The sequence below is a fragment of the Phalangium opilio genome, unplaced genomic scaffold, assembly GCF_054372755.1.
Source record: "Phalangium opilio isolate 3A_F unplaced genomic scaffold, DU_Popi_V2 ptg000344l_1, whole genome shotgun sequence".
Taxonomy (NCBI): Eukaryota; Metazoa; Arthropoda; class Arachnida; order Opiliones; family Phalangiidae; genus Phalangium; species Phalangium opilio.
In genome coordinates this window covers 1246554-1261080 of record NW_028324227.1, presented here as the reverse complement: position 1 = coordinate 1261080, position 14527 = coordinate 1246554, and the positions used below count along the sequence as shown (strand labels likewise).

Here is a 14527-nt window from a genome sequence, read left to right as displayed (position 1 = left end):
CTCTAATGAATAATGCTTTCACCCACTTTTTTGTTTTATTCCTTAAGTCATTTGGCCGTAGCCGCCAAAAAAGACGCAATTTACCTCAAAAAACGTTGTAGGGGCTGTAGGCCATTATATTCCACTTTCCCGGTTTGGTAATGTCTGGTTGTCTCCTTGTTCCTGCTTGTCACGTCCACCCTAGCCATTCCTTTCCGGGATACTTCTTAAAGGGTAAATCTCACTCTTAGAAAAGCCATGTTTTCGTTAACACTAGATTCTATACGATTGAGTTCAAGGAATATGCAACCGATAACATAATTGTTTTTTAAATGAGAAATGTTGAACACTTTGATTTCGTAAGCCTTGGTCGTTAAAAATTTATTTTATTACTAGTAACATAAGTTCTTAAGATACACTACCTATGCTTCGTAATGCTAGCGACTTACTAAGAGCCAGTTCCACAACGACAAGCGAGAATTGACTACACGCTGTTTTGCAGTCCATCTTCCTATTTAGTCTGTACCAAGCCTTTAACAGCGCCTTACCGTCAATAGTAAATTGAAACAAACGAAGACGAATTAATCCGACTTGAAACATCCCTGAACACATTTTCTAAAATTAATTTTATTTGAGCCTCATTGTATTTCTAAATTGTGATTTTTCTCGTGAGATTTATTCTTTAATATGGCGCCTTTCTCCAACATACCCCGCGAGTGAAGGATTTGTTTTCTTCTCTTCGGACGTCGACATTCCAGGGAGAAAGAAGGTATACAGATACTATTATGGACTAGGACAGGCTTACACATTGTTCTTTGAACCTAACTTCATTCCCCCATCCCCCTTATCCCCCGCCCTTTTTCTTACTTCATTCCGGAGTTTAATGATAGAGAAAAAAAGCTCTAGTAGATTTAGCTCGATTCCGAAATCCTTCCCCAGGGGTGGAATGCGAAGAGCTTTCAGGACAAGAAAGTATAAAAACCAATACAATATATTGCCTAAGGAGGGAACCAAGTCTTAAGGATAGTTACAAACCACTATTTGGAACGTTTCCAAGGTAGAGTGATTGTTTGACGCACCGCCTTTCGGCTGACTTCTCGTTGTTTTGTTTTTGTTTTTTTTTTTTACTTTCTGGGTTTTTTTGGATGAAGTATGGAGTATGACTGTGGCGCTTATGAATTTGGGGGTGTTTTTTGTCAATCTTTCTTCAGCGACTGACTTAGGTAATTTTTAGAGCCACGCGCAGAAATGAAATTTTGAAATTAATAATTTTTGTGGAAATGAAATGTGATTTCTCATACATCAAACTTGAGATATCTTTAATTTAGAGCGCTAGAGGTACAGTTTTTGGGGTAAATTTCTCAATATATTTTCGGGAACGCCCAGATTATGGACGTTAACACGCTTATTGTTAGTTACATTTAATGCTAATTGGTGAATTTCGATTTATTCAAATTCACCTAGGTCTATTGATTTCATAAAATCTCCATAAATCCTCAGAATATTTTTTCTTGTAAATCCGTGGCAACCTTATCTTGGCATCGATCGGTGTGAGGTCTAAACAATCGCGATACAGTTTTCTTTTTATAAGAATCCTTCCCTTTCCGTTTTCCAAGAAAAAAAAATGACTCTAGAAATCTCATTTAGGATCAAAAATATAAATCCCACAAAACTCTTTTTTTTTCTTCTGTAATTTTTTTACAGTGAATACCATCTGTAGATCTTTTGTAATTCCATCTTGCTTTCCATTACAAAACCGCTGTTTACGCTCCATTTCAGATGGATTTTGTTTTTTTTAAATTTTATAAAAAAAAAAGATTGTTAGAGTTGGTAGTAAGTTTTATAATGCAACAGAGATTAAAGTTTAAACTATAATTTGATTGAATGCGAGCTTGCGGAATATATATTATGCCTTTACTATAACAATAACTCACTCTTTAACTAATGTAAACATTATTTATTATTCGTGAAGTTTGTAATTTAAAACTGCAATCCTTCTTATACTTTTATCATATCCCAGTAGAGATGCCGCAAAGCAATAATAAACCAGTTTATTCAAATTATCATAGATAGCGCTGAGATAGAATTACAGTAAGACGCCCTAGTTTTGTCTCTCTTTCTGTTAGTAACGCTCCGACAGCGCTTAGATTGTTAAACAAGATTTTTATAATATAGTAATTCAGTAACTATTAATGTTAACCAATGAAACCAAGGGATGAAATGAATGAAACGACTTTATAGACTTCATACATTAACACTAATTTACAATCATGAAAAACGCATGAACATCCTTCGAATAACCTAAAACAGAAAAAATATCTCTCCAAAAATATCTATTAGTTTGTTTTTCTTCCCTTAGCACATGAAGTATTACTGGTATTACCCTCTCGACCCCGACGTTATCTGTAATATAGCAGGAAAAGGTGTTAGTTTGGGGCTTAGTTCGAAACCGGGCGGCTGGGAGTCTTGTATATCGGTATGTTTTTCCTTCCACAGGCAAAATTTCTATAGTGGAACATCTGTTGGCATCGTGCATAATCCTCCTTGCTCTGGTCAAGGTTCATAATTTATAACAGGAGAGGTTGGACCTTATTGCATGGTCTGAATATCCCCAAATTTTACCTTTTTAGGTTTGTAGCCCCTTGAAAGCAGTTTTACGAGATATTTTTTAGTTTTTGACACACGGTTTCTAAGTGACATCGTAACTTTAAAATTTTTTAAACGGAAGACCTTTCACCTTTAAACTTTTCTTTATTGGTAATAAGGAGTAGTAATCGCTCACCAATTATTGTCAAGGCAAGACTTTTCAAAATTACAAGTAACCCTTTAGTGCAGTTACTATATAGTTCAACATGGCCCTTCGTGGTAACAGGGAAATTTTCTAAGGTGCGTTTTCGAGCCTATAACATGAATCTGTCTGTTTGTACTTATATGCGAGCCCCGAAAACACACCATCCCAACCTTTTGTTTTACTCGCTAACCTTGGCTCTCAATGCCAGCTCCATCGTTATCCGTTTTTCGAAGAGCTTCGAAAAAGAAGCTTGTACTGGCGAATGGCATCGAAATTCGATGATGGAGGTTATTGAGAAGATTGAATACGTTTTAGAAGGAGATGCTAGGGTCATGGTGGCGGCTAGTGTTCTTTTAGCGCAGTTGAAAGTGCGGAACTGAAGTTTTATTGGAGTAGGAGAAGGCCGCGTAATATTTTGAATAGGGGTTGTTGGTAAAGGGGTAGGGTTAATGCCTTTCTTCGGAAGGGATCTTCCTAATGGCTATCATTCCCTTTACGAGCTTTCTGTTTCCCCTATATCAAAGTGTATCCTATTCGCTATAGAATAAGGAATACGTTGAAAGGCTTAAAGGCCTACTTTAACAACCCCAGAAATATTTTCAGTACGATCTTGTTGAATAAAAGAATCAAACCCACAAGAATAAATTTTAGGTCGTGAAATATTGAACCGGATTATGATTGGCAACTCATATTCTTTCCCACAACGAAAGCAAAAATGTTTGTTGATGATAATAATACGAATGCTTCTTTTAAGTATCCCTTTACCCTTTACGTAACCCGTTTAGGTGGCGACTTCCCATTCACCCTTCTTCACGTACGTTAACTGGAACTCCACGAACAGTAGGGTGCAGATCGGGATGTAGGAACAGAGAAAAATGACCCCGGAAAATAGGCGTTAAATGCTTCCATATCCGAAATTTTGCTGTTCATGCCTGAAGTTTTGTTTTAAAATTGTTTCGCAGTATAAATTTTTGGTTTTCGCTCAAGCACTAAATTTTATAAAGCTATAGCTTCGACTTAACTCGTGTACATACGATACATTCTGTATGAAACACATTTATACAGATAAGTTTTCCGCATAAATTTTATAGTGTTATGGTATAGTGGTATTTCGAAGAGTACCGTGTTATTATATCGTAATAAAGTGTAGCCCGAGTTAATGGGTAAATAGTGAAATTCCATCTTTTATTGAAATGGATATAAAGTGGTAGATTTAGTGAGTAGGACTATTGCCTCGTTCTGGGAAATACATTGTATGGCGTATTATTCGAGATGGATTGGTGTGAAGCTTGTATTGGAAGTCAAATGCACGCAAATGTTGGTTTAAAATAGCATCAAAAGCGCAATACTCACTGGTTACAGGCTTTTCCGGAAAAATATGTACCGCGTGTGAAACACTTCTACAGGGGCTAGTAGAAAATACATGGATATTTTGACGCCTGGAAGGTGACTCCTCCGTGTTATTCCAATGAAATTTCTCTGTGAAATCCAAATATTACTTATATTTATGAATTCCACCCATTCATTGGCCGATTTTATCAGGAATACATACAGATTTTTAAATACTTGTAGTTATCGTCATCTCCTTAAATATGCAACGTGTTTTATCATTTATATTTAGTACCCTGTATTAGCTTTTTACTGTCTTTCACTAAAAGGTCACAAAGAATTTTTGATACAGAGGCAAGTTGCTATATACCATTAACATTAATATATATAACCATTTATATTTAATACAACCATTCGTACATAGCGAATCATTTTGCTTATGTCAATATTAAACCCGAAAAATTTGTCCATGTTTATCTTATGTTTCTCTTTATCTCTCTCTGTGTACATTTTGAAGCCGGATTTATTTGCTCAATATACATTAGCTGTTTGGAATTCTATCAATATAGACCCTATCTCATTGCCTTTTGGAGAAAGTTCATCCTCTCTTTCGTCAACCTCTCCATTGTTTATGATCTCAATGAAAAAGATCATCTTTTCTACAACCTCTTTCTTCCCGCGGTCTCGTATGGAAATTGTTATAAAATATTTCAAAGAAATTTCGATTAATGCTTGATCCGAAATAGGCTGATTGGTTGAAAGCGGTTTCATAATGTCCCTATGAAATATTTTTTGTCAGAGGTTAAATTAAGGTATCTGGTCGGGTGGCATCTCGATTTCCGATAAGCAGATGAAAGGAAATTTTTTGTCCGATGCGCAAACGTTTTTTTATGGTAGCTGAGCCGAGATTAGGCTTAGTTATCAGGCTTGACGGAAGACATCTGGTACGGTTTGCCGCCTCTCAGTCCGCCCTTCGACTATTTGACAAATGGATTTCCACTAAGTTTTTTCCATCCCCCATCTGAAACATTTTAAAGGAGCTTGTTCTTTGACTTCCCCTTTTCTCAAATACTGAAGTTCCGGAAATATTTTTGCATACCGGTTTTTATTCTAAGGCCTTCGCTCGAAACCAAAAGCTCTTTTGTTTGGAATTCGGCTCTGCCCGCATTTGGAGTTCAGAGGTTGATTGACTGGGTGTGTTCTTTTGCGGCACACTGGTAATGGACCGGAAAAAGACTTTCCTAGATCCATTTTTCATTTCGTCTGCCAAGGTGCTGTTCAGGGTCAGAAATTCCGTTTATTACTGAATTTTCTGCTTCGGGTGATTATTGTGACTGTGAACGTTGGTTCTTGGAATGAATTTCCGTCTAGTAAATTTGGTAAGCAATTTCCAGTATAATGGACATAGCAAACTCGAAGAACATTATTTATTCATTGGAGTTGCTGGAAGCTCCGCGTGAAGGTTGTTTTTAGCGAGGACTTATTTCTTTTTGACACAACTCATTTGGACAAACACTTGGAATTTGACCGTGATTTATGAAACTGGTACATTTGATATTCGTCTTACTTGCAATTCAGGCGTCAGTTTTAAGGAATATCCCTTGACAAACAAGTCAAAACTTTGAATCCACACTTCTCTCGCTTCATCAGAATCAATCTACCCTAGAAAAACGTGCTTATTATACAATTTTGTAATGAAAATCATCCATTCTCCTCAACGCTCATTATAGCAAAGGTTCAACTCTAACAATGTACCTCGGGACTTACATCTATGACTAATGGAAGCGTTTGAAATTTTTAGAAAGAGTTGGATGACTGAACTTGCGAAGGTGGAATTTTCTCGAGCGCTTTGAGATCTCTCATAAATTTGGCGCAGCATAACTAATTATAAAGGTTAAACTTGTGTCTCTCGCGATATTTCTCACCTTAGAGAGACGTCACTGATATGGATTAGCTAGAGAATCGCGGAGTATACCGTACTGGTTTTTTCTTTACTCCTGATTGTACAGTACCAAGTAAAGTAATATGAATCCAGTGTGATTAGTGGCGCCTATTATTGCATTTCATCTTCATCTCCTTGGAAGTTCATCGCTCCTTCTTTTGTACAGATCCAGCAAAAGAAACGAGGCGGGAACCCTAGAGCATCCTGGGTATTTTTTTACCATTCCGCTGAAGAACCTAAAGTATATTCTCTTACCCTCTTCTTCTTTTAGCTTTAGCTTTAATAAGCTTGTTAGGTATCACCTAGAAGCGAATTTCATTCCCTTATCAATAGCCCTTAGAGTTCTCGCATTTTCTTCAACTGTACCAGGATGCGTATCCAAGAATAGCTACGGATGAAGAGTAGTTTCTTTTAGTAGGTTCTCGAGGCCCAATTAAGCGTACGCCCGACGTGGTAGGCGTAGAGAACGAGGCAGATAGAGATGGAGAGTCGCGTAGTTGGAAGAGATGGGGGTTCAAGAAAAGGTCGGATCTTTTAATTGGATCCTCCTTGGCGGTGTTCCTGAACTTCCTAAAGAAACACTCGGGATATAGGGGATGATAGCGAAAAAAGGAAAGTAGCCACTCGTGTAAACTTCTCCCAGGGATGGGAAAAAAACCAGAAAAAGGTGATAGGCTAAAGGAACGAGACAAAAATAGGGAAAAAACAGAAGAGCTCGGACATCATGGCGACACGCGTAAAAGGATCAGAAACTAATTCCAAGGCGTATCGTTTCCTCTCTTTCTCCCTTATTTTGTTGGTTGACGAGACACGCAACATTACACTAACCCTAAAGATACACTCCTAAAGTCGATCTGTTTTTCTAGATTTGTCTCTTCAATTTACGCTTTTTCCTCTTTCAAAAATTCATTTGAATCAGAAGCAAATAACAATGATGAAAAAACATATTTTGGATTTTGGTTTTCCAAAGCATTTTAAAACCAAAGTTGTCTCTAGCTATTTTGAGTGTGGTGAATTCGAATATATAAAATAAAGTTGTTATTTTCAATTTAATAAAGTGCCCGGTAAACTGCACTTGTTCCTGGTTTTCTTAGCCATTCACATTCTGGTACCTAGAAATTCGTCTAAGGAAAAGGAGGTATTGTAGATTCGATCATTGCCCAAGAGAACTGGTTGGGAATACTCGAGGGCGCTCCGGTTTTCCGAATCCGGACGCTGAAGTTAAAACGTCAGGATAACAAGAGATCACCTCCGGGCGAATCTCGATTCCTTCTCTCTCACTCTCCATCTCTCCTCCTTTCCTCTCCATCCTCATCCCTCCAATATAAGACGTTACCCAAAGAAAATATTCAATTCTTCCCCAAAAGTTTACTTTACACACGTATGAACATATATATATTTTTCCAGCAGAAAGAACAGTAGGAAAATAAGCTTATATATACAGGGTGTTTCTGAAAAGTCCATCACAAATTAAGGGGCGTGTTTATGGGACCAAACTGAGCGGAAAGTACCAAAGAACATGGGGTGTACAACATTTTGTTACGGAGATATGGCCTTCCAAACATTCGCCCCTAAAACAAGGAAATATCCAAAAATGAGGAGTAACACTAAAGACCGACTAACCAGCTTGTTTAAAATTACTAGACAATTTCAATAGCCTTTAATCGAACAATTGATTTCTACCTTTACTAATCAGAAGCGTATAAATGAGTAGAAGTATGCCTACGGTGGTAATGTAAAATTAATCCCAAGTGACATGATGTTTCAAGATCTTCCCAGCACCAAGTAAAATGGTTCTGATTGAAGGGACTTTTATTAGCACAGCGTAAACAACGTTATTTTCAGGAATTAGTCCAAATGTCCACGGGCGGCATTACAAAAACGAGGCAGTCTTTCGAATGATACTTGGACATGTTGGAAGATCCCTGGCTTGTTCCTGTTATCTCAAACCGTAAAAAGCTACGCAAATCTTCATCATCACGGACAACACTCTTGTACGTTAGGTATGACCTTGAGAAAACCTAAAAGGACATCTCGAATGTATTTGAAAAACCCATCTCCAATTAAGGGGCGTGTTGTTTGTTTCCAACAGAGTAAACTCGCCCAGAGAACAATTACAATGCAGAGCCACGTTTCGGCGTTAATGGCCCACAAAGGTGGTCCCAAACAAAAGAACAAACTTTAATTTGTTTCGTTCAGTAAGTGTTTCATGTGTCATAGATAAAACGCCATGATTAATGCACAAAGAAAATGTTATTGACAAGTTTTCGGACCGCGATGCTGAAATGTGGTGGTGCACCATCGTGCATGAACCACATTCTGTTTATTAAACCTAAGGGTACGTCTTCGAGTAGTTCTGGTAAATCGTCCCGTAAGAACTACAAGTAAGCCACACCGTTTAACCTGGGCTCTAGGAAATATGGCCCAATTAAATTGTCACCCACAATACTACACCACACGTTTAAGCTGAATTGTACTTTGTGAATTCTAACGCAAGTTGCGTGTGGTTTTTTTTTAATCAGCAAACCAATTGGCGGCTGCTTGTTTTTGGATCGTCCTCGAAAATAGTGAGAACTTCGCCTATTCTTAAAAAACAGAGCACTAAAACAGAGCACTATGTTTTTTAAGAAAGGAATGAAAGAGGTTTCACGTACATGTGTTTGTTTTATTAAACTCATAATTCAACGAAGTCTGTTACAATGCCTTTCTTCACAAATGCCGAATATGCGGATATGCACCTAATGTATGGACTAGCCGAGGGGAATGCCGCTGCAGCTGTACGCTTGTATCAGGAAAGATTTCCGCAGAGGCGACTACCAAATCGACTGACGTTCGAGGCTGTGGACAGACGTTTGAGGCAAGATGGACGAATCCAACCGGCTGGACCTCAACCTAGAGCGAGAGCCATCCCAGAGGCCGTAGAAGACGAAGTTCTCACCATTTTCGAGGACGAGCCTGAATCAAGTACCCGCCAAGTTGGTCGCCGATTAGGCGTAAACCACACGCTCGTGTGGAAAATCCTCAGAAGCCACCGGTTTCATCCTTTCCATGTTCAAAAAGTTCAAGGTTTGAATCCAGCGGACTACCCACGACGCACGGCGTTTTGTCAGTGGTTTCTGGCTAAAGTAAACGATATCGATTTCCCACGGGATTTGTTGGTTACTGACGAAGCTAACTTTTCACGGGATGGTATTATTAACTTACATAATAAACATCAATGGTCCCAGCTAAACCCCCACGCAACTTGCGTTAGAAGTCACCAAGTACAATTCAGTTTAAACGTGTGGTGTGGTATTGTGGGTGACAATTTAATTGGGCCATATTTCCTAGAGCCCAGGTTAAACGGTGTGGCTTACTTGCAGTTCTTACGGGACGATTTACCGGAACTACTCGAAGACGTACCCTTAGGTTTGGTAAACAGAATGTGGTTCATGCACGATGGTGCACCACCACATTTCAGCATCGCGGTCCGAAATTATCTTAACGCGACCTTCCCTTTGCGGTGGTTAGGTCGAGGTGGACCTGTGGAGTGGCCTGCTCGATCACCCGATCTGAACCCTTGTGATTTCTTTCTTTGGGGCCACCTGAAAGACTTAGTTTATCAGACTGAAGTGCCCGATGTTGAAGAGCTACGTCGACGAATAATTCACGGCTGTCAAACAATTCGCGAAACTCCAGGCATTTTTCAACGTGTAAGGGAATCATTTGTAAGACGTGCTAATGTGTGCCTTAACGCGGGTGGTGAACACTTTGAACAATTTTTGTAACTAGTTGCAATTAAATGTTAAAACTTGTCAATAAATTCATTTTCTTCGTGCATTAATCATGGCGTTTTATCTATGACACATGAAACACTTACTGAACGAAACAAATTAAAGTTTGTTCTTGTTTTTGGGACCACCTTTGTGGGCCATTAACGCCGAAACGTGGCTCTGCATTGTAATTGTTCTCTGGGCGAGTTTACTCTGTTGGAAACAAACAACACGCCCCTTAATTGGCGATGGGTTTTTCAAATACATTCGAGATGTCCTTTTAGGTTTTCTCAAGGTCATACCTAACGTACAAGAGTGTTGTCCGTGATGATGAAGATTTGCGTAGCTTTTTACGGTTTGAGATAACAGGAACAAGCCAGGGATCTTCCAACATGTCCAAGTATCATTCGAAAGACTGCCTCGTTTTTGTAATGCCGCCCGTGGACATTTGGACTAATTCCTGAAAATAACGTTGTTTACGCTGTGCTAATAAAAGTCCCTTCAATCAGAACCATTTTACTTGGTGCTGGGAAGATCTTGAAACATCATGTCACTTGGGATTAATTTTACATTACCACCGTAGGCATACTTCTACTCATTTATACGCTTCTGATTAGTAAAGGTAGAAATCAATTGTTCGATTAAAGGCTATTGAAATTGTCTAGTAATTTTAAACAAGCTGGTTAGTCGGTCTTAAGTGTTACTCCTCATTTTTGGATATTTCCTTGTTTTAGGGGCGAATGTTTGGAAGGCCATATCTCCGTAACAAAATGTTGTACACCCCATGTTCTTTGGTACTTTCCGCTCAGTTTGGTCCCATAAACACGCCCCTTAATTTGTGATGGACTTTTCAGAAACACCCTGTATACACACAAACTCAAAAATGTTATAGAATAAATATAGACTGAAAAAAATGTATACGTATATTTTTCAAACGTTGGTTTCCCGTATATTTTTTATGTAAGTTTTCTTAAACTTTGAAGATCAATTTTATCGAATTGTATAACAAGTTTGACCTAAGCCTTTATTTAGAATAAACAAAAATATATAGAGGAAATACAAGTACGAAGAGAATGTAGGCCAACGTAAATAAATATTCCTGAATTTTTTAAAACTTTTGGAATACGATGATTTTGCATATTTAACAAAAAAATGTTTGTTATAGTTCATTCCGGCACGTGCGACAACGGAGTTTTAGAAAAATAGTCCAATTTGATCAACTTGATACGAAAGAATTCATATACTATAATTTTATTAGTAGGCGAAAGATGTCACGAAACTGAATAGTCTAGATATATATTTCGTAAGGATGAACCATGAAAAGAAAACTTATTATTTTACTTCAGTTTAGTCTTATTTCCATGGTGATAAATTGTTCCGACAAATCTAAAGAGAGTTTTCTTTTTCTTTTTATTTGCAGTTCGAGTTTGCGAGTTCCGAGTCTGACGATTAAAGTTCGTTCAACGTCGGTATAACCCGCGGCTGTTCGAGACCAACAAAACTCGTTGTTATTTCGCTACTGATTGCTCGGGTGCGTCGTTCTGGCAATCTTAGTCCCCTCTTAAAACGAAAGAGGAATTTCTACGACTCGCGAACGCGGTGACCAAGATAGAGAATCACCTATTTTATCACTCGAGAGCGATAGAGAGTGAGGCGAAAGAGGCAGTTTTGGAGGAATCTCGCTCGTCTTCTCTAGCCTCTCCGTGTCTGTCTCTCAATTTTTCTATACGGAGCGCTTCGAATCATCCTCCTCCTCTAAGCAGAATGTCCTTTTCTCTCACGGACTCTCCTGACTCGTTGTACGAGAGTGACGGGCGATGAGCGGGAGGGGTTCGGACGCGTCCCTCTGGCCGTGTTTCAGTCAATAAATGTGTCTCCAGTTCCGCTCTTTATTAAGTCGCGGGATTACGGTGAGTCGCAGTCGAATTTCGGCTAGAAGTTTCTGTCGGAGGACCCATACGAGAGGGAGTAAGGCAGCAGTTAACCTTCGCCGCGGACGTCCATCGTGCCGGGCACCACCACCACTACCACCCTTCTTAGCGGAAGTAAACCGCCACTGTTGGAGCGGGACAATAGCCACTGTCGGCGATCGACACCGCAGCCGCCAACTGAAGAAGGAGCACTAACGGAAATGAAGAGCGAAACACCGTCGCCGTTCGGCCGTGTCTGCTGGCTACTTCTTCTCATCGGCTTCAATGGTCAGTTTCCGTTTACTTTTTTCCCCAACCGAGTTCCGGTTGCTTTTCATTTGACTCTCGTAGATCAATGTTTGTCACTTCATTGTTGACTTTATACTAGGATTTGTTTTGAGTATTTAAATCGTAATCAATCTATTAGTTTCGCTTTTCCAATGGTTGCAAATAAGTTCTTGAGAACTTCACTCACTATATAGTAATATGCTTTTCCACTTATCCGAATGTAATTTCAGAAACGTTTTAACGAGAAAATTTGCCAAGTGTACAGACAGTATATTCGAATTGATTCAGAATCCTCCGAGGAGTTGATAGTTTTGAGAATTTATAGATTAAAAATTCAAAACATTAAAAATTGAGGTAGCTTTTACTATTTTAAAGTGGAAAATAATTTGATTAGATTGATAAACATAACATTACTCTGATTGCTTCAAAATGCTTGAAAATATTTTAAAAAGCATACCTGAATATAACTCTCTAAAATATAGTTTCAGCTTAAGAGTCTTGCCTAATTTTGACCTAAAATATCCAAATAGTGCCTCTAATTCCGAGCCAAAAAATATATAGAAAATATCCTAATCAGGCTAAAACCCTTGAAACATAGTGCCGTGATTAACTAGAAGTGTAACGGTTTATACCGCGAGTGAGGGATGCGCTATAAGCTTAATTAAGCTCTCCTATCTTATCTCCTACGTCCAATCAAGGCAAGGCACGTTGCTAGAATGTACAAAAAACTAACCTTAATGTGGATTTAATGCTCTTCTTCCCCCTCTCATCTTGCAAATCAAGAGAAGGAGGGGAAAAGGTAAAATAAAAAATAACAAGGGTACCATACCTCGTGTACAGTGTAGAGTTACCAAAAAACTCGTGGAAAAACACGAGATCTAAGCCTAACTACACACAGCGTTGAAAAACCGCATCCAATTACATCAACCTCCGGGAAAAAAAGATAAGCTTCTGAGAAGCGCGGCTATAATTTTCTCTCTCTCTCTCTCTCTCTCTCTCTCTCTCTCTCTCTACCATATCCTATACGGTCATAATGTTCTATACAATTCTGAAATAAAATTTTAAGGAACTTAAAAAACAGGTTGGTTTTTGGATGGTTTAATATTTAAAAATAAGAAGACAACTTAACCATTTCTCCTAATCCCCACGTAGTATGTTGGGAAATACTTTACACGTGGTAACAATGGTAGCACGATGATGTAGTGTAATTTCAGTCAGAACTCGGAGGATTTAAATAACATATGAGTCTTGGTTTTTACTTTTTTATTTAAGGTTTTGTCGCGAGGACAATTCAAGCAAGCTTTATTTGTTATTTTGTTTGCCTTTCTAATATTATGAGTTTAAAAGTAAGATTAAAAGTACAAACTTGTTTAAAAGTAAAATATATCCTAGTCTAAATTTCTCAGGGTTAGTGTATCTAGCGAAATTAGTTGTCGAGGTTATGGCTGTTGGTGAAATTATATGTCTAGCTAACACGGTTTGGTCGAAAGTTGATTATAGGAAATGGGAAGTACTATAATAACGTGTTTACCAGTAAATGTAATTTTGGTCACAGTCATCTTTCCCACACTGCTACTGGCGAGATAATGTAAAGTTTAAATTATAATAAAGTAATTGCGCACAATTTAAATAATTCTTACAATGGGAAATAGGTTCAAAATAGATTGTGCTCTGGAGATGAAATCTTTCTTTGTACTTTTTTCGCGGTACCCCAGAGTAAACGAAGGTAATTTGCGTTTCCGCTACAATGTTTCGAAACTTTCTTCAAATTCGTAAAACTTTTCGAATGTTAGATGAGAAAGTAACCGGGTCCTTTCTGTTACACGCCATTGGAGAGAACTTCAAACGTTAATCTTATTTGGGGGCAAGAGGGGCGCGAGATGTGAGCTGCAAAATGTATATTGCATTTAGCATAAGTTTATAAGATATGTTCCATAAGTATGACTCTACATATACTTCGTAATGCTAGAGACTTACTAGAAGCTAATCCGAGATCAACGCGAGAATTGACTACACGCGGTTTTGCAGTCCATCTTCCTGTATAGTTTGTAGTACTAACCCTTTGACAGCGCCTCACCAGACGTCGCTTTACGAGAATCTATACCGTTTCACCGACGTCACTTCATCACAAGCTCCAGTTTGTAATCAGTGTCAAACTTATGGAACACATCTTATGAACTTATGATTTAGGCCTAGTAGCAACATTTACCAGTTAAGGTTAACCTGAAAAAAAGAAGGCCAAGCCTTATTTGCGATCATTAATAGTCCCTAGACGCTACACGCTTTTTCCTAAGCCTTAGCTTAAACCTGGCCAAAAAAGGGCAAAGATGGGGAAAATATCCCCGCAGGAATAAGAGCACCTGCTTTCTCGTTTCCATACAGAATCTCATTCGAATGTTTTTCTGTCCTTAGGTCCAAAACTACTCTCTTTTATCTTTATATCCATAAGCCATTTCGCGAAAAGGTACAAGCTTACTCCAATCTACCATTGGAGTGTGCGACATTTTCTTTGTACTCAAGGGTATATTGAACCTCG

At 38.5% G+C, this 14527-nt stretch overlaps 1 protein-coding gene and 2 long non-coding RNA genes across 5 annotated transcripts in view; 1 reads left to right on the top strand and 2 right to left on the bottom strand.

Annotated features, from left to right (window-relative positions):
• The window catches only part of LOC149609967 (neuronal acetylcholine receptor subunit alpha-10-like), an 83036-nt gene that overhangs the window by 50956 nt on the left and 17553 nt on the right, over nucleotides 1-14527 (top strand). For both annotated transcript variants that reach the window (XM_089860050.1, XM_089860049.1), the window contains exon 2: nucleotides 11214-11991. In XM_089860050.1, coding sequence (XP_089716176.1) covers nucleotides 11925-11991 — 67 coding nt within the window. In that variant the 5' untranslated portion in view covers nucleotides 11214-11924. The remainder of the gene's footprint in view (nucleotides 1-11213; nucleotides 11992-14527) is intronic.
• On the bottom strand, nucleotides 3927-7328 carry LOC149609970 (uncharacterized). Of its 2 annotated transcripts, XR_016376877.1 has the most exons (3): nucleotides 5867-7328; nucleotides 5199-5761; nucleotides 3927-5120 (listed from the first exon to the last, which is right to left on the bottom strand). It is a non-coding gene; the product is annotated as an uncharacterized LOC149609970 (long non-coding RNA). The 2 variants fall into 2 exon arrangements; XR_016376876.1 differs by having other exon boundaries at nucleotides 5199-7328.
• LOC149609969 (uncharacterized) lies at nucleotides 12107-13641 on the bottom strand. The gene is made up of 3 exons (XR_016376913.1): nucleotides 13121-13641; nucleotides 12821-13039; nucleotides 12107-12702 (listed from the first exon to the last, which is right to left on the bottom strand). It is a non-coding gene; the product is annotated as an uncharacterized LOC149609969 (long non-coding RNA).